Source organism: Cygnus atratus, chromosome 2 (genome assembly GCF_013377495.2).
Source record: "Cygnus atratus isolate AKBS03 ecotype Queensland, Australia chromosome 2, CAtr_DNAZoo_HiC_assembly, whole genome shotgun sequence".
Taxonomy (NCBI): domain Eukaryota; kingdom Metazoa; phylum Chordata; class Aves; order Anseriformes; family Anatidae; genus Cygnus; species Cygnus atratus.
Genome location: NC_066363.1, coordinates 140211542 through 140231123, shown reverse-complemented (window position 1 = coordinate 140231123; position 19582 = coordinate 140211542). Strand labels below are relative to the sequence as shown.

The window sequence follows — 19582 nt, the reverse complement described above, 5'->3', positions numbered from 1 at the left end:
TGCAACGTAATTTTAGTAATTATATTTTTACAAGTGCAGTTTATTCTTACACATATTTGTTCACTGTGCCAGTTCTGATTTGTCATTTTAATCAAACATATATTGAAAATTTTAAACATTCTAAAGTTCTTGTTCGACAGACAATGATGAAAATGCCTCCCAATTTGTCACAGTTCTTTTCTTTAAACTACTTCTTTGCATAACTGTTGGCTTTACCAGTAAACTTACAGAGTCCACAAGTTTTGGATGAGCAGTGATGAAAGTTTAAAATAAAAGAAAGGTGGGCAATTATTTTGAATATGTTTTCTGGCCTCTGAAACTTAACAGGGTCATAATTTCAAGCACTGTAGTGAGAGCATTCTGGCCTTCCTATCTATGTGAATGTTGTGAATATTTTATATGACAACTGTTGGATATAAGGCTATTAAGGAGGAAAAAAAAAAAAACAAACACAAAATTAATAAGAACATTACTTCAAATAAAATTAGCAACACTAAGAACGCTCCAGTGAAAGAAAGAAGCCAGCTGAGTTAAGGCCATTGCAGAAAGATACTCCTATAATAAAGTACAAATACAAATGGTTCAGTTACTCTGGTTGCATAGAATTGGTCCTATAAATAAAAGCTTCCCAGTCCATTACCAGAAATGTAGTTATGCAAGTCCCTCTTAAAAATAAATTCTTGTAAACCTAACTTAATATTTGTAAACAAAGTATGTTGCAATAAGTGCTGTTTGCCATCCAAGAGCTGGGAATCTTGTGGGAGAAGATCACTTCCATGCCAAGGTCTGGAAGGCCATATTTAAATTATGGGTGGGCACTGTGTCTTTGTAAGACAGGAAATTTCAGCTACTGGATTATTTTGCTTTAATTTATTTCTCACTTTCCAAGGCATTTGTCAGTATAAGGTGTAAATGCATAGTTACATTGAATCAAATTTTTGTGAGGGCTAAAAAATAAGATTAAGAAATACTAAATATTTCACTGAATAAAGATGTCAAAGTCAGTGTGTATTAATATATATTTTTAAACGTAATAATCTGTGGTATGCTAACTGATAATAGTACAAGCTTCTGCACTGGAAAAGTTGGAAGACATCTTCCAACTGACTTATTATGGCCTTTGTCCATTAGCAGCTACTTTAGACATTTGTTTTTACTGCTACCTCATCTAACTTGGTGTGATATTTTCCCTGGTAAGTGCTGATGATTGATTTTGTCCTACTGCCGTTTAAAAATTAATCAAATTGCTTTTTGTGTGCTTTCTATATGCATATTTTTTAGCTTGTGGAGATATTCCAGAACAAATTCGATCACCAAGTGGGACAATCACAAGTCCAGGGTGGCCGTCTGAGTATCCTGCCCGAATCAACTGTAGCTGGTACATCCATGCAAACCCAGGGGAGATCATTACTATCAGGTAATGGTGGTTCCTGTATTAACTGCATGGACTGAAGAAGTACTGACTAAGTATTTTTAACTGGTTTGTTGTATGCAATAATTTCCTCTATCCTCCTTGTAAATGTAGGATTTCCATTTTGTCCCTTTTTTTTTAACCTTTGAGTTACTCAACACAGCCATGTAGCATTTGTTTTCTGAACCTTCTATGCTCCTATGTATAGGGATAAAAATTATTTTTTTTCAAATTATGACAACTCACAACTTCTGTTGAAAGCAGTAAGAGCTATTAGATGATTGAAATAGCATCCATTTCCATCCAGTAGTATGGAAGCAAGAGCTAACTCTTTCTGAAGAATAGTAAAGCTGGGACAAATATGAGTGCTTCTATAAATATGGTTCTAAATTTACATAAGTTAATGAGAGAGTGACTAGCTTTTTTTTCTTAATTTTAAAAGACTATAATCAAAATGCTCATATATATTTTATAATATATTGTGACATATTGTAACTGTCAGTATTAAAAGGTATGTTATAAAGCTAAAGTTGATCATTTTCTTGCTAAGCTGGGTGTTGTCATGCCCATTCCTCCCCATCCCAAGTATATTTTCAAAACTGCAGAGTTGAAAACCAGAATAAGTATGTTCTGTATGCTCATTTATTTGAACTCTTTAATTTCTCTGAAATATAAGAATCTTTTATTCAAAAATGTGTATGGGCAATTCTCTAATGCTTCATTACTACAAAATCTCGTGGTGTGCTTAAAAGTAACAGGGAATAAACAGTAAATCAGTAGATAAAATTGTGGTTTTGGAAGTGCTGACTCCACAGTTTCAGATACCTTGTAACATTTGGAAAGAAGTAATATAAAAAGTTGCACAAGTTCTCATCAGTTCATTCTCTATAAATGCCACACAGGAAATCTAGGTTTGTTCTAGCATCAGGATACAAATTGGTACTGTTTCATAGGCAGCTCATACTACTGATTATGAAACCCTTTCTAATACAGACCTGCTGAGTAAGAAGAAACTCTTCATTAGGAAGTATCTGCTTTGACATCAGTTACTCCTTTAATTTTTTTTGAATTTAAACAATCTTTCTACTAAATGTTAAACTGTCATTAACCCAATGTAGAGTAGGTAGAAGTGCACATCTATTAGAATGCTTTCTAAAATCTGTCATACAATTTATTTTTATTAAAACTTCTTTTTTCTCTCACATTGTTTTCTTTCACTCATCTTCCTAGCATACATTTCACGTTTCATTTCAGGTTTACAGCTCTGTTGTCTGTGCTGACCTGCTTTGCCTAGACTATCTCCCCTTTGCACTTCATTACCATGGCAGCATGCCTTTATATAGCTGTAGTCAAAGCTTGGGTAATATCTTCCATGACATATCCATTGGGTAACTGAGCAGTGCAACTGAGGGCAACTCTTATCTTAAATAGTAGTTTTTGAACAATTTAGCTGGACTTGCAATGTCAAGTCATGTCATTGGCAAAGTGTAGCATTAGCTAAAGTTCTGCTGAAATTCAGTTTAAATAAAATCACTTAGTAGCATATGAAAATCATTAAATGAGGTTCAAAATGCAATTTCATGCATAGAATTATTTAAAATTTTTCATTAAAGTGAAAGATTATTTATTTATTTATTTTAGCAAAACTGAGCTTTTAGAGTAGTAAATGCAATACTGTGGTTGACAGAATGGATTCTTGCAGCCCTTATAACATAAGAGTATTAACACCACAAGGTTGAATTGTATTCTTACCTGGATAGAAAAGCCATTATTTTTATTTCAGACCAGAAGAGTACTTTCAGCTAATTTCCATTTTTATGTATAGTACTTCATCAGCTTGGTTGGGTTAATAGCCAGGTCAGTAGCAATTTTGACCTCTCTTCTCTTTCAGCTTTCAAGATTTTGATGTTCAGGGATCACGCCGATGCAGCTCAGATTGGTTGACAATTGGAAGCTACAAGAATATTGAAGGCTATAGAGCGTGTGGCTCCTCCATTCCTTCACCATACATCTCTTCACAGGATCATGTTTGGATCAGATTTCATTCAGATGACAGCATCTCCAGAAAAGGCTTCAGATTAGCCTACTTTGCTGGTATGTTTCAAGTGATACCTAGTACAACTTTACAGTTTCATGGGTTTTCTTTTCTGGTTTAAGATCTATTTCCTTGTAGTAGGGTGCATTATATGCATTTCCTGTAGTCAGTTCAGGCCTTATTGAAATCAGGGAAAATATGACTTATATATGGAATATATATGGAATATATATGGAATATATATGGAATTATAACATTTACAATAATACTCAGAATTAATAAACTGAATGATTTGGGGGAAAAAATCAGTTAATACTAGGTAAATGGAATATGTTCTTTGTTTTTTTCCACATAGCCTAAGATTTGATTTTTTTCCGTCAGAATAAAATCAGTTTGTTAAATAGTTGGGTAGACTTCTGAGTTGCGTAAGTATGGCAAGAGAAGGAAGAAATAGTGTGGTTGGTTATGTATTTTTTTGTTTGGTTTGTTTATTTACACTTCTCACAGAAATCGTATCTTTTTTTTCCTATTTCTGGTATATATAATCTCTTTAAATATAACAATAAATTATACATTTATGATAATGTACTTTAGCCAAGTACAGACATGGTTTTGTACAAGTTACTTTTTTCTTGAATAATTCAAGCATGCAATATAAGCTAGTTACCAACAGTAATACTTTGAGACTGTTTTGTGTGCAATTTTTGCTCTAGTAGCTGTTGCCCAGAGAGAGAGGAGGAAGCCAGTCATTAATAAGGGCTAGTTCAAAACTGTTTTCTGGCATTATGAGGCTGTAGGATTTTATATAATAGCATGATCGTGGTGTTCTGAGTCTTCGTCATAAGAAATACTGGATTAGATTCTTCTTTGCTTTTGTAATGTGTTTGTATTAATATTTTGTATTTTCTTGCTCATACTCCATACTCTGACATGCTCCAGATCTCTGCACACCTGCATTCAATTCCTCTCCTATGTGAAACAACTCATATTCTCTTACACCTATCCACAGCCACCCATGTTCAAAACTACTTCACCAAGCCTCGGTAAAAGTACCAATCTTTTGTACTCTGACCCAGGTTTGCCCGTTCTGTATTCTGCACTCTTTCTAATGGCTTCCTTCACCCTGTCAGAGCTCTTTTTTCAAACCTAAAGTTCCCAGGAGGGCTTACCCCTCTATCACACATTTTGAAGCCTATGAAAAAGTTCCCTCTATGCTTCAGCTCCTTGCAGTTTAGCAAGGCTGGGGCGAAGTAATGCAGCCATGCTTTTGATGCAGACTCAGCTTTCAGGTCAATATTCCACCAGGATTTTTTGCTTACTGTCTCATCAAAAAGCATGACCGGAAGAAAAAGTTACTGCCTAATCAGTAATCCTTCACTACTGTTTCTGCTAACTGCCCACAGACACCCTGTGCTGGGCATTGGCTTCTGCCCCACTTATCTCAGTGGCTCAGAGGAAAGGTAGAGTTCCTGCCTGGGGGGTTATGAGCAAGAAGAACATTTTGGATAGGGGTGTGGATTGGCGGGGGGCGCAAGCCACAGGCGTAATAGAGTTTTTTGAAAATCCTTTTCAGTCTTTTCCTCTAATCTTGAAACAATTTCACTATGTAACCCCCTTTTGGAAGAAGCTATAACATTTCAATAAGCATTTTTTTCTTATGTTACTTGATTTCTTCTTGCTAGCATCATGCAATAGTACTCAGCTTAACACCTCAACAGATAATTTAATCCTCTGTTTCTGAATGTATTTTTAATAGTTTAAATGTATATTTTTAAAAATGATCCTACTGAAATTGGCTTGATATTGGTCTGTATACTAGATATGATACTTGGTAAGTATTTTATATTTGAGATGGTAGTATTGTGTTTCAGAGATCAGGGTGGTCCTCTAAAATGGTGAAGTGTCCTGTGTGTGAGATAACAGTTGAAAAATCTGCTTGAGTAATCTTTTAATTGCCTCTGCTTTGCAGTGTGAAAAGGAGACTCCTGAAATACCAGCTATGTTTTTGCTATACGTTCGGTTGTGCCATTGTGGTTTTTGATTTCTCCTCACTATTGTTATGCAGTAGTGCTCAGTTTAGCACCTCACCAGACTATCTATTTCAATGTTTCTAGGGCACTTCTTAAAGGTGGCATTTGATTGAAGAAAAAGGGGGTAAAAAAGTATTACTTGTGTGCACAGATGCTCTTTAGGTTTACTTGTACTGAAATGATAGAAGCAATAGAGATCACAGTTCTAAAAAGGACCATTAGGGAGCCCTGCATTTAAAATCTGATGTGGAAGTAGATAACATCTTTAAGGAAAATATCCATATTTCATTTTAAACAAAAACAACAAAAAATTCCATGTATGTCTTGACCATAAGGTAAAATTTTGTGATCACTTTGTCTTCCCTCTGTCTCCGTTATGTGTATCCTAATGGGTCAGAGATTACTAATAGTCATTGATGTTTAGTGAAAAATAGCGTTAATAAAGGTAAAGAAGTTTATGTTCCCTTATACATGGAAGAATTGCATTAGTCCTTTGGCTACAACTGCACTTGAGTTTTTGCTGATTATCTTGTCCTATCCCAATGTCTTTTGAGGTATAACTTGCAAGGATAGTTTTATTTTGTGCATATTCCTAATTATTTTATCACTTAATGTTTGATTCGTAACTAAGATTTCCTGATGTAATGACTCAAGGATCATTGATTAAAAATGCTAACTCAGGGTCAAGTAGGCTGCTCTTTTCTGGGAAGTTTAAAAGCCTACAGAAGAAGTGTTTAAGTTGAAATTGTATCTTGTTTCATTACTGCAATATTGCCATGAATGTTTACAGCTCTGTGTTATATTTTTCTACTCAACATTTTTCAGAGTTCTGCAAAGTAGAAACGGTGAGCTAGACTATAATCAGTACTTGAACAAGTTCACCAACTCTTATGCATATGATACTGTATTGCCCTCTACCTATGGCCCACAGTGATAGGACTGTCATGATCAGTCTAGGAGTGAGTTCATGTGTACAAGTTTCACATTCAAAGTCCAGGATCATCCTAAGTATTTGCCATGCTAATATTACACATGCTGTGTGTGTATCAGAACAAGCAGATCATATCATTTATACTAGATCTGTTCTTGTGTGGTTTTGTTGTTTTTTTTTATGAAATAAGAATTTTCTAAAACTTAATCACCAGTGAATTTGTTGACTTAAATACTCTTGAGCATTGATCTTAACATTATCACCCTTGTTGGTTCCACATTTTCCTGTACTCATTTTTTAAAAGCCTTAGCATTTGTGAGATGTTTCAAATGCTGATATTGTTATTGCATCTTTTTTTTTTTTTAAGTTGATTCTTTTAAGGTAGCATATTTCTTTTTAATGCTTTCCAAGCATTACTGAAATAGTGGAAAAAAAACACAGATGTGATGTGACTTGACCTATCACAGCAGATCAGTTGCAGCAAGGGAAATCAGGACTTAGGTATGAGGAGTCTTATCAGTTTGAGTGGTTCAGCACTGGAACCTTGAAAATACTTGATTGGATAAGGCCCTGGACAACCCAACCAAACTTCACTTAGTCTTGTTATGAGCAGATTATTTGATTAGGTGATGTCCAGAGATCCCTTCCAATCTGATTTTTTATGTTGTAAAGCAAGATAGAACCCCCGCTTCTCTTGGGAAAGTCTGCATTTCAGTAAGTTCATCATCGTTGCCCCTGTCCTGTTTCTTTTTTAAAACCATAAGTACAGTGTTATTTAGATTTAGTATGTATCTGTCTAAATTATTGCTTGAATTACTGCTGTCTAGGACCATTTGCATTGCAGATTTTTTTAATGGTTTTTTTTGAGGATTGACCGTGGCAGTTTGTTTTATAGCCCGTTCTACAGTCTGTACCATCATCTTCAGGAGTTTAGTGATTTTGAATGATACGGGGTATTTGACTCAGCTAAGTTGTTACAGAGATTAAATAAATTGTTTCTGAGGCATTCTTCATTGTTCAACATGGATGGAACCTTAATAAATGAATCCTGGCAAAAAAAAAAAAAAAAATGTTGGTTACAAGTGTGGTAGTAGCCACCAGACCACATTTTTATAAATAAAGGTGTGTCTTAACTTTTTTTCAGGATTAAAAAAAAATAAAAATCTGTACTTTCTGGACCAATACTTGCATCCTTAATGTTTAAGGCATAATTGTATGCTTAGCCAAGTGTATGTTTGTGCTTTTCAGTGCAATCTTCTTTCTTGATTGCTGGAGGACAGCCAAGAGGAGACAGTGGGAAGAGAGTGAGGAGAGAAATTTCTGTCTTAGGTTGGGGGGTAATAAGTGACCTTCAACTGTCAGCTTCTCTCCTGCTATAGATCCCTATGTACAAGGTATAAGGTAGGAACCTGTGAAAATGGAAGAGAGGACAAACTGCTTTTAGGAGAAGGAATTTGAGGAGGTGACTACAGGACAAAACGTTTCTATAGTTAGCATGTACGAGAAGAGAAACAGTCTTTTCCTGACGTATTTTTTGCACCTTAGAAGCTGGGTTTTTCGATCACCATGACAGCATTGTTTTCTTGCATAGGTTAAAGTTATTTAACTGAACATAGCTAAGAATGGCGCTCATGCTGATGTGCTCACAGAACGTAGGCTTCAAAAGCTGCTTTATCTTGAAACATTGAAAGCTGTGATGATTTACAGAGATTTTAAATAGTTGTTTTGCCATTGTGATCTACTTGGTGCAGCAAATAAATATGCAACACAAACCACAAATCATTCTCTTTCTTTAGAATTTAGTGGTTTTATAACTCTTTTTCCCTTCTTCCCCAGGAAAGTCTGATGAACCAAGTTGTGATTGTGACCAGTTTCATTGTGCTAATGGGAAGTGTATTCCAGAAGCTTGGAAGTGTAATAATATGGATGAGTGTGGAGACAACTCTGACGAAGAAATCTGTGCCAAAGCTAATCCTCCAACAGTTTCTCCCTTTCAACCTTGTGCTAACAATCAGTTCCAGTGTCTTTCTCGCTTCACCAAGCTTTACACTTGCCTTCCAGAATCTTTAAAATGTGATGGTAACATCGATTGTCTTGACCTAGGAGATGAAATAGACTGTGATGTGCCAACATGTGGACAGTGGTTAAAATACTTTTATGGTACTTTCAGTTCTCCCAACTATCCTGACTTCTATCCACCTGGAAGCAACTGCACCTGGCTGATAGACACTGGTGATCATCGCAAAGTAATTTTGCGATTCACGGATTTTAAACTTGATGGTACAGGCTATGGAGACTATGTCAAAATATATGATGGATTAGAAGAGAATCCACGGAGGCTGTTGCGTGTGCTAACAGCGTTTGACTCTCATGCTCCCCTCACGGTTGTTTCATCCTCAGGACAGATAAGAGTGCATTTTTGTGCTGACAAAGTGAATGCTGCAAGAGGATTCAATGCCACCTATCAAGTGGATGGCTTCTGTTTGCCCTGGGAAATTCCATGTGGTGGAAACTGGGGTTGCTACACGGAGCAGCAACGCTGTGATGGCTACTGGCACTGTCCAAATGGAAGGGATGAAACCAACTGCACCATGTGCCAAAGAGATGAGTTTCCCTGTTCTCGAAATGGTGTTTGCTACCCCCGTTCAGATCGCTGCAACTACCAGAATCATTGCCCTAATGGTTCAGATGAAAAAAATTGTTTCTTCTGTCAGCCAGGAAATTTTCATTGTAAAAATAACCGCTGTGTGTTTGAGAGCTGGGTTTGTGATTCTCAAGATGACTGTGGTGATGGCAGTGATGAAGAGAATTGCCCAGTCATTGTGCCCACTAGAGTAATAACTGCAGCTGTCATTGGGAGTCTTATTTGCGGACTGCTGCTTGTCATTGCACTGGGATGTACTTGTAAATTGTACTCACTCAGGATGTTTGAGCGAAGGTAAGTAGAACAGATGGACTCGGTTACTTAAATTTTTAAAATGCTTTCATATCTTTTGTTGAAACATCACTTGAAACACTTATTCGCATACAATTATTTTTTCATGTGTTTTCTAAAGGTTTGTTTCTCTTTGACAGTAAGAGGTTAGTTGAAAGGGGATAGAAGTATTCTGATCATTTAACTGTTTTTACGTTATTACCCAAAAGAAAATGTAGAAATGCTTCATTTTTGCAGTTAATATTTCAATTCTGTCTAACAATTTTTCTTCTGTTGTAGACTCTGTCATGCCATGATTACTCACTCTTCACTTTTTAAAAATATTTTTAGCATCTATAATGGTGTCTCTTATATTTAGCCAATGCATTTTCTTAGGAATTTATTGTTGCAGGGGTGGTGTTTTTTTTTGTTCTTTTATGATCTGGACAGACCCATGGGAATGACTGCAAGGACTTACTGTATTTTGAATAAATTAAATCGACATTTTGACAATTACATTTCAATTAAAATTATAAAATTTAATCTGCTGAAAGCTGTTATTTTAGAATAGTCTGATACAGTTTTACTCTCAGATTTAAATCTTTATCATAGTTTCATGTATTATGATTTTTTTTTCTCTTTGAAAGATCATTTGAAACTCACTTGTCAAGGGTTGAGGCTGAACTGTTAAGAAGAGAAGCTCCTCCGTCTTATGGACAGTTAATTGCCCAGGGTTTAATTCCACCAGTTGAAGATTTTCCTGTTTGTTCACCAAACCAGGTAAGACTCCAAAAATCAGGCAGACTAGTCAAAATTTAAAGATACTAAAATCTATTTTGCATTCCTTGTCCTTTTTTGTTTGTTTTATAGCATTTCCTTTTCTTCCTTTCATGCCGATTAGTATTATACTAACGATTAGCTGTTGGACAAATCATAATAATGGTAGCACCACACAGTTTAATTTGCAGAATTTTTTTATTGTTGAAGGCCAGTAATGCACAGTATAGAATCATTCTTGCTGGAAAAAGTTAGTGTAGAGTGATAGACCCAACTGTATGTTCTGTATTATGTTGTGGAAGTTAAGATTGCAAGCTAGCACTTGAAAATTTGGGAAAGATTAGAGTATGCAAAACCATTATACACACATCCACTGTGCATATGTGTTTAGGTATGATCAAGCCTACTATGCATTGGAAAAAATGATGGTAAAGGCAAGGCTATAATATAAAATTAATGGCAAAGTAACAAAGTAAAAGTGAGTATGTAGGAGTTAATCTCATCTGGCCATCTTGATACTCATAGGTAGCATTAGCACAATTTTAATTGGCCTAAGGAAAATATCTATCAAAACAGCTTTTTCCATTAAAAAAATAACTTGGCATTTGGTTAAAATATTCTATTGTGTGAAATAGAAGAAAAGTCTAGGAATCTTGCTGTAGTGCTGTGCTAGTATTGGTATTAAGCTGTGTTATGTGTTGCATTTAATACAGCAAAGTTTACTGTTAGCTAGTGTTGGTGGGCAGGTAAGAAAAACCATTACAACACCATAAGGGGAGAGTTTTCTCTATTTTAAGTGGAACTGATTTCATTACACTTACTCTGCCATGGATTTCACTTATTATTTCATGCGTGCATGTTCACAAGAAGCAGGATGTTTGAAACCAAGTAGTCTTGCAAGGATTACTTATGGTGATACAGAGCTAACAGCAGTTAACTGTGTCCTCATCACATGTCCTGTGTTCTTTCTGATCGGTGACCATGTGCTGTTCTGTGTGCCTTCTGTCAGCTTTGGGATGTGGGTGACCGTAGTCTTTTGCTTCCTTACTCTGTCCCACCTCTGTTTTTTTCTCACTTGACTGACTGACTTCTTTGTCTTGTGTTGCGGTTATTGTTGTAGTCTGTTCTTTTTATGAAGTAGGTGTCTAGAGAAGCTGTATGTGATTGTACTGATTCCCCACTGATGAAGATACATGCTATTCTTTTATCTCTTCTACTGTTATCTTCATTTCATGCCTACATTTCTCTTCCTACTCCATCTATATGATCTTAACGTTTTAATTAAAAATTTCTTCAAAAGTAGATTGCATTACCCTATAGCACATTTGCTATTACTCTGCTGCTTAGGTAAATGGTACAAATTGGGGATTGTGATCCATCACAAATGATTTTATACAGTAAAGGAAGAAAAAAATTGCAGTTGGTATGAGAGACTTTGAAAGCAGACCCAAAACTATACATTGTGAAAATTTATTAGTAGATAAATTGGCAATAGAAAGGTCATTTGAATGGAAAACAAGCTCTTCTTTCTAGGGCTAACAAATATTTTTGTAAGCACATGAGCTTCGTAAAGAATGCTAATAATGCATGCTATAGAATCACTGATTCTTACTGGATGGGTTATCATGTTTAAGCTTGAAAACAATTCTGTACCCCTATGGGTTTGGCTTGCTGTATTCTTTTTCTGAAATTAAGGGTGTCCCTCAGCTGTCTGTTTTGGGACCAGTGCTGTTTTATATCTTTATCAATGTCATAGACAGTGGGATCAAGTGCACGCTCAGCAAGTTTGCAGATGACACCAAGCTGAGTGGTGCATTTGGCACACCAGAAGGAAGGGATGCCATCCAAAGGGACCTGGGCAAGCTTGAGAAGTGAGCCAATGTGAACCTAATGAGGTTCAACAGGGCCAAGTGCAAGGTGCTGCACCTGGGTCAGGGCAATCCCAGACATCAGTACAGACTGGGAGAAGAACTCATTGAGGGCAACCCTGCAGAGAAGGATTTGGCGGTGTTGGTGGATGGAAAACTTGACACAAGCCAGCAGTGTGCGCTTGCAGCACAGAAGGCCAACTGCATCCTGGGCTGCATCACCAGAGGCATGGCCAGCAGGTTGAGGGAGGTGATTGTCCTCCTCTGCTCTGCCCTCGTGAGGCTCCACCTGGAGAACTGCATCCAGGTCTGGGGCCCCCAGCACAAGAAAGTTGTGGATGTTAGAGTGGGTCCAGAGGAAGGTGAGGAAGATCCTCAGAGGGCTGGAGAACCTCTCCTATGGAGAAGGCTGAGAGAGCTGGGGATGTTCAGCCTGGAGAAGAGAAGGCTCTAGGCAGACTTCTTGCGGCCTTTCAGTACTTAAAGGTGACTTTAAAAATAAAAAATGGAGAGCAACTTTCCAAAGAAATTTTTTCAAAAGAAATTAAACTTCACCAGTCTGTGATGCAGCTATTCTCACAAGTCTCCTAAAGTAGGGCTAGGTCAAGAAAGTCTGTTAAGAGAGTGCAATTGCTACGCCCAGATACGTAATTCCTCTGGTACAGGCAACTTGGAACAAAACAATGTTTCCTACACATGCCTACCCTGTATAGGTTTTTCAGATTTGGTGCATGTGAACATATTTAGGAATAATCAAGACTTTCAGGTGAACTTAGTTTGCTCAGTCCTGTTTTTCATCATGAAACCCCACAACGATTGCCTAAAGATCTTGGTTTTTACTAAAAATCAAATCTCTTGATAGCAAGGACAATTCTCTGAAAAATACAGATATGGAGTGGCTATAAGTCAGGGGTTGTTACTGAAGCTTTTAAAAAGCTATGCAATTACAGAAATTCATTTATCAGTTGAGTTAAATTAGCTAGTTGTCATTGTTTTGGGTATAGTTTTGGTTTGTTTTATTTTAATTCGAATATAATGGAATTCGTGGCCGTCTTCCATAGTAACACATAACATGTAGATGCTTCTTAGTCTTTCAATGTAACTATGATTTCATACTCCTTAAAAATACTGATGCAAATATTGATGCATGTACAATAGTTTTGAACAATTAAAGTTCCTTGGTTGTTTTGATTTGTATATAATGCTTTGTGTATAAAGCTGATGTGTGCCTTCAGTACTGGATTTTTGAGGGTAGGGAGCAGTCTCTCCAGTACCTTTTGAAAGTAAGGCTACTGAACATATGTATTTATATACTTGAATTCAAATGTAATTCTGTGAATTACTGGAAGGGAAGAGGGTAGGTGAAAGTACATGAAAGTGTTATTTGGATACTGTTGTATGCCCTGTGGCATCTGAAGGACTATGGAAGGGAGTTGAAGATGATGTCAGATCACTGAAGTTCATTGTAAACAAAGTGAAATGTATACATATGTTACGTTAATCTTTTTTTTAAAAAAAAAAAGGCTGTTCCAAAGAATATTCTATTTTGTTTTTACAATAATTCACAATATTTTGTAAAAAAGTTTTACAATAAACAATTTACACAAAAGGATGTGAATATGGATTTTATCCTGTAATTCAATGCAGCAATGAATACTTCCAGAGTCGTGGACATCTGGCAGATTTTCTACCCTAATGTTTCTGAGAACTGAGCTACTTGGCTGAGGCATTATTTTCTCTAATTTTGAATAAGGGAACCCCAAGCCAAAGGTGTTAGTATGATCATGTTACAGACAGACACACAGACACAGATTTCTAGGTTGGAAGAGACCTCAAGATCATCGAGTCCAACCTCCGACCTAACACTAAGTACTCCACTAAACCATATCGCTAAGCTCTACATCTAAACGTCTTTTAAAGACCTCCAGGGATGGTGACTCCACCACCTCCCTGGGCAGCCCGTTCCAATGCTTAATAACCCTTTCGGTAAAGAAGTACTTCCTAACATCCAACCTAAAACTCCCCTGTCGCAACTTTCGCCCATTCCCCCTCGTCCTGTCACCAGGCACGTGGGAGAACAGACCAACCCCCACCTCTCTACAGCCTCCTTTAAGGTAACTGTAGAGAGCGATAAGGTCGCCCCTGAGCCTCCTCTTCTCCAGGCTGAACAAGCCCAGCTCCCTCAGCCGCTCCTCGTAAGACTTACAACTAAGACTTACCTTACAACTTAGAAGTTGCACAAGATTTTAAGCAGAAAAATTCAGGCACGTATTGTTCCGTAACTGACTAGAAAATTTATACCAAACTTGAGAAACGTATGATTTAGAACACAATTTTAATTAAACAGAAGCATGAAAGCATCTTGAAACTGGAATTAAATGATTATGCAAGAATGGGGGAAAAGAACTACAAGCATCTCTGCTGGAGAGGATATTTAATTTAATCTCTACTCTAAGCAGCCCCATGGTAGTTGGCAACAAATGGACACATCTGTTATATCTTGAGGAGTTTCTGGAGGATTTCTTCTTTAAATCCCAAACGTTTTGAGGCATGTTAATATGTACCGTTCTCTGAAGTCCACAGAGACTACTTTATCTTCTTGATAAGACTGTATGTAAAAGATCCTGCATACCTGCTGTACCATACTTTCTGCACTGGATTTGTGGCTCTACTGTTCTGTAATCAGTGTTCCATATCCAGGTTATAGTGCATCTTTTTTCACTTTGCCTTTCTTTAGAGGTCATTGATTTGGACAAAAATGTACCTTATATACTTCATTGCTTTTTTATTCCCCTTTTTCTTCTACACATATTTCCTCTTAATTTCCCTGGTCATAATGTTTTCTTCTCAAGAGAATCCAGGCTTCTGTCAAACCTGCTTTATGTTTCAAATAACCTATTGCTACATATACCAGATCTTTAATATTAAAGACTGTTGTTTTTTTTTAATATTTAAGACTCTACATTTAACCTTTGTGATTATATGCCATTGGGCACAATAGTTGTCATTCTTCTGTGTGAACAGTGCCAGCATATTGTCAACATTTCATTGTTGTTTGTCTTCTCATTTAGGCTTCGGTTCTGGAAAACCTGAGACTGGCAGTGCGATCTCAACTTGGATTTACCTCCATCAGACTTCCTATTGCTGGCAGATCAAGTAACATTTGGAATCGAATTTTTAATTTTGCAAGGTCACGTCATTCTGGATCACTGGCACTAGTCTCAGCAGATGGAGATGATGTTGCCAGTCAAAGTACTAGTAGAGAAACTGAAAGAAATAATACTCACAGAAGCCTGTTTTCAGTTGAATCTGATGATACAGATACAGAAAATGAAAGAAGAGACACAGCAGGAGCAGTCGGTGGTGTTGCTGCCACCTTGCCTCAGAAAGTCCCGCCTGCAACAGCAATAGAAGCAACAGTAGGAGCATGTGGGAGCTCCTCTGCTCAGAATGGCAGTAGTGGTAACACGGATAGTGGAAGAGAAGCGGCAAGTGTAGAGCCCCCAAGCACAAGTCCTGCACGTCACCAGCTCACTAGCGCGCTAAGTCGTATGACTCAAGGCTTACGCTGGGTACGCTTTACGTTAGGGAGATCGAGCTCAGTGAATCAGAACCAAAGTCCTTTGAGACAGCTTGATAATGGGGTAAGTGGAAGAGAAGAGGATGATGATGTTGAAATGTTAATTCCAGTCTCTGATGTAGCATCAGACTTTGACATGAATGACTGTTCAAGACCTCTACTTGATCTCAGCTCAGATCAAGGACCAGGGCTTAGACAGCCTTACAGTGCAACACATCACGGTGTAAGGTCATGCAGTCGAGATGGCCCCTGTGAGAGCTGTGGCATCGTACACACTGCCCAGATACCTGACACTTGCTTAGAAGCAACAGTGAAAAATGAAACTAGTGACGATGAGGCATTATTACTCTGCTAGGTACGGATTGTTTAGGAAAGATTGTGTACAAGTTGGAGCAATATCTGTCATTGTTTTGTACTTCACAGTTAAAACTAGTTTTTAGTTTAAAAAAATCCAGGACAACGTTATGTTAAAACTATTTTAGCAACTGTGTGGTTGATTAAACATTTCTTATACTGGATGACTTTATGGAACTATTAGAGTGAACGTTTAATGGCTCTGAATACACGGTATGTGTATCCAGTATAATCTGATTACTCTTTAAACTGAAGTTATCCCAGTTAGTTTCAAATTTAGTTTATCCTGGTACTGTAGTTCAAAACAGAAACATGGCCGCTCAAGACTTATTTGGCTGCCTGTTTAACCCCGTATTAACAGGTGAATTTGTACAGAATTATTTTCCTTTAGGAATTGACTCTGTTGTATTATTGCCAACATACTTGTAACTTAATATACTAAATGCTGGTAATGATTGTTGATGTAAAATATGTACTTTTCTTTGAGTTTATACATTTTGTCTAAATATTCTTGAATTTCATTATAATGTGAACTTATTTAAAGGGAGGAGAAACTTTCTCCAGGAGCATTTTTTTTCAGAAGTACAAAATGCAATGATTTGTGAAACTTAGATACAATAGATAAACTGATGGCAAAAGCTTTTATAGCACTGACTTCCCTAAACTGCAATCTAATATGGTACAGCCAATTAGTATGTAAAATCCCCAGTTGTTAGTCTTTCCAATTTGAAGTAAAAAAGGGCCGAAGATATTACAATATGTGTTAGTTCCTTAAATATCCGATATGTACAAATACACTACAGAGTAAGTTCCAACTGGTAATAGATCTTTCCCTAATACTGTAGGGTATAAAGCTTGTTTGGACTCAAGGGATTTGCACTAAAATCATATTAAGGTCTCTAAATGAGCTTAGTGCACAAGCACTATCACTTTAAGTACTATTATTGTCTAATATTGCAATGGCTATATATTTCCCATGGCTCTTTTCTTGGGGTGTTGCATTTTTGTTGCAATCGAATTTGCTTTACTAATTCCCTATTTATTCATTGTATTTAAAAACTGGTTTACTTGGTTGCAGACTGGTTGTTTTTCTAAAAAAGAATCCCTTTCAATGTATTTTTTTTATGATACTACATGTTGGAGCAAAACAGATCAATGGAAAAAGCTCATAACTTCCAATTTTGTGATAAGCAGGTTAATATGTGGCTACTGGCTTGACAACAAGAATCTACACCTTTTAAAAACAAAAATGTCAACTACTGTTTTATTTATTCTTTGCCAGTCTGTTTTTAGTAGGCTTAAAGATCCAGTATGAAATGTATTTGTGTGTGATTGTATGCTATTTATTAAATTTTAAATACTTTGTTGAATGTCATTTTAAAGCATGTTTAAAGTCTTGTGCATTTCTGTCGTGTTATGCTGTCAGGCACAACTGACTAAAATGTTTTAATACGTATCAAAATTAAATTGAATTTTTGTTATGTTTTTGAGGTACTTTTAAAGATAAATCCAAGGTCTGTCTGGCTTTTTATTTTACTTTTTAAAAATCCTCATCTCTGAAGTACAAATCACATGCGGAAAAAAAACAAATAACCGAATGGATTCCAAAATGTATATATCTTCTCCCTCTTCTCTTCATTCACAGACACTGGGATGAGAAAAATAAGTAATTTTACCATCTGGTTGATTTAATTCACAAGAGTTAGTAGGTAAAATCTGAGTTCAGGACACAGTTATGTAGATTTGTGCTTTTGAGGAGCTTATGTGCAATACAGTTGTAAAAGATTTTATTAATAACCCATGCGGTTTCAATTTTCAGAACAGATCACATCACGCTGGTACCAGTTCAGGTACAGATTGGCCCATAATTCCACATACCCAAGTAAAAGTCATCAATGGCCATTTTTATTCACATTGAATAATATCTAAATCTGTGGGTAATCTTTAGTCTGATTTCAGTGGCATTGCTTACGGAGCAGGCGATTTTGCAGTATGAACATGGTAACACACCCTGAAATACATGTGAACAGTATGTCCTGGTATAAAATACTGGGTTTTTAAATCTTCCTAACGAATTATCATTAGAAAGTGGTTACGGAAATGTTTGTCACTGAGGCAGATGCATTTTGAAGAAGAAGTCTTCACAGAATACCTTACATACGTATGTAAAGTGATCTAAAGTGGTTCCATTAGATACCCCAAATAGCATGTACCTATGGACTCCATATTGCAGATGTAAAAAGAATACAATGTTTGATTTGTTTTAAAGGATAAATGCTACACATTAAACTGAGAAGTTGGATTTGATTGAGAATTTCAAAAATTGTAAATAAAATCCATATTTGTATGAGGCTTATTTGTCGCAGTGATTTTTTTCGTAGTGATTTTAAAGGGAGTGATCAAATCTCCTCTGATTAATACAGTACTGATTGGTTTTACCTTTTTTTTTTAACAGAGTTGTTTAAGTCCTGTTACTTCCTTTCATTTTATTTTGGAGCTGCTTAACTAACATTTTGTTTAAATGATTCTTGGTTTGGCTCTGCATCAGAGCTAGTAGCATTTTGAAGAAAAGTTGATGATTCACTGTGGAATTATTTTCTGTAATAAATCACTTTCATCTGAAAGCTTTAAAGAATGTAGGTTATTGTGAGGTAGTTTTTTCTCCTCATGTAAAGCTTTCTAGATACTGAAGGAGTTTGTCATTGTTCCTTTTCACTTATCACACTTCTTTTGGTCATTTGATTTGCACTGAAGTATTAAGGGGGCTGACTGAGCCTCTGATGCTACAAGAGCTTGTTTCGTTTCCAAAATCAAGTTCATTTTCTGTACAGTTCAGCAAGTATTGCTGATAAATCTTCTTTCAAAATGATTCCCAGGAGATAACACTGGGATTAGTTATATTATCCGTTGTTCTGATTCCTGTCCAAATGCCAAAGCAGGAACTTGTGGCAGAGTTTGGTTTCAGCCTAGGTAAATCCCAGTTCAGATTTGGAACAGACTTTTTCAGTGAGTCTTCATGTTACATTTTTGCTGTAGGTCAAAGTTAATAACAGGTTTTCCTGTTAAGATGAATTTTTGCTTCATTTGTGAAATGTGGATGTTTACTGTCCTGTTTGATTCCCCTGGTACTTTTCAACTGCTGCAGTCATCTTCTGGAAGTACTGCACATTTTCCATAAAACTTGTTTTAAGTCAACAGCTTTAATCTTTCTGCAGCTGTGATGAGTGGGGGGGTGGGTGGGTGGCTGTTGTTTGTTTTGTTTTGGCTGTCTCTCTCTTCCTCTCATGTAAGTTTCTGAAACTAAGTAGTTGGTAACTAAATTCCACCATGATATCGCCTACAATTTAATTGCCCAAAGTGGGGTATGTTCTGAAAGCATGAGAATTAAGTCTGTCCCCTTGCTAAGTCACTAAAAGTTTGAGTAGGTAAGCAGATCAGTTCTTAAAACTGTTCTTCTTTTCTTTTTTTTCCCCTTTTCCTGTTTTGATATTTGTATGACTACTGTTGTTACCTATCCTTTATCCAAGTAAACTGAGTTCTAACGTTTTAAATATAAGGCTTGTCTGCATATTGAAACTTCATACAGAGACATTTTATAGCACAACATTCTTGTCAATATATTCATCCAGTTTAGGCTTCCATTCACATCCAGTACCACACTGTTGTGTATGTGATGAATAGT

The 19582-nt window shown here is 36.5% G+C and overlaps 1 protein-coding gene across 1 annotated transcript in view; it reads left to right on the top strand.

Annotated features, from left to right (window-relative positions):
- LRP12 (LDL receptor related protein 12) overlaps positions 1–18252 on the top strand; it is a 52860-nt gene extending 34608 nt beyond the window's left edge. The window contains exons 3-7 of the mRNA XM_035546345.2: positions 1282–1417; positions 3303–3505; positions 8244–9345; positions 9969–10101; positions 15038–18252. Of these exons, the coding sequence (XP_035402238.1) occupies positions 1282–1417; positions 3303–3505; positions 8244–9345; positions 9969–10101; positions 15038–15901 (2438 nt within the window). The 3' untranslated portion in view covers positions 15902–18252. The remainder of the gene's footprint in view (positions 1–1281; positions 1418–3302; positions 3506–8243; positions 9346–9968; positions 10102–15037) is intronic.
- The last annotated feature ends 1330 nt before the right edge of the window (positions 18253–19582 follow it).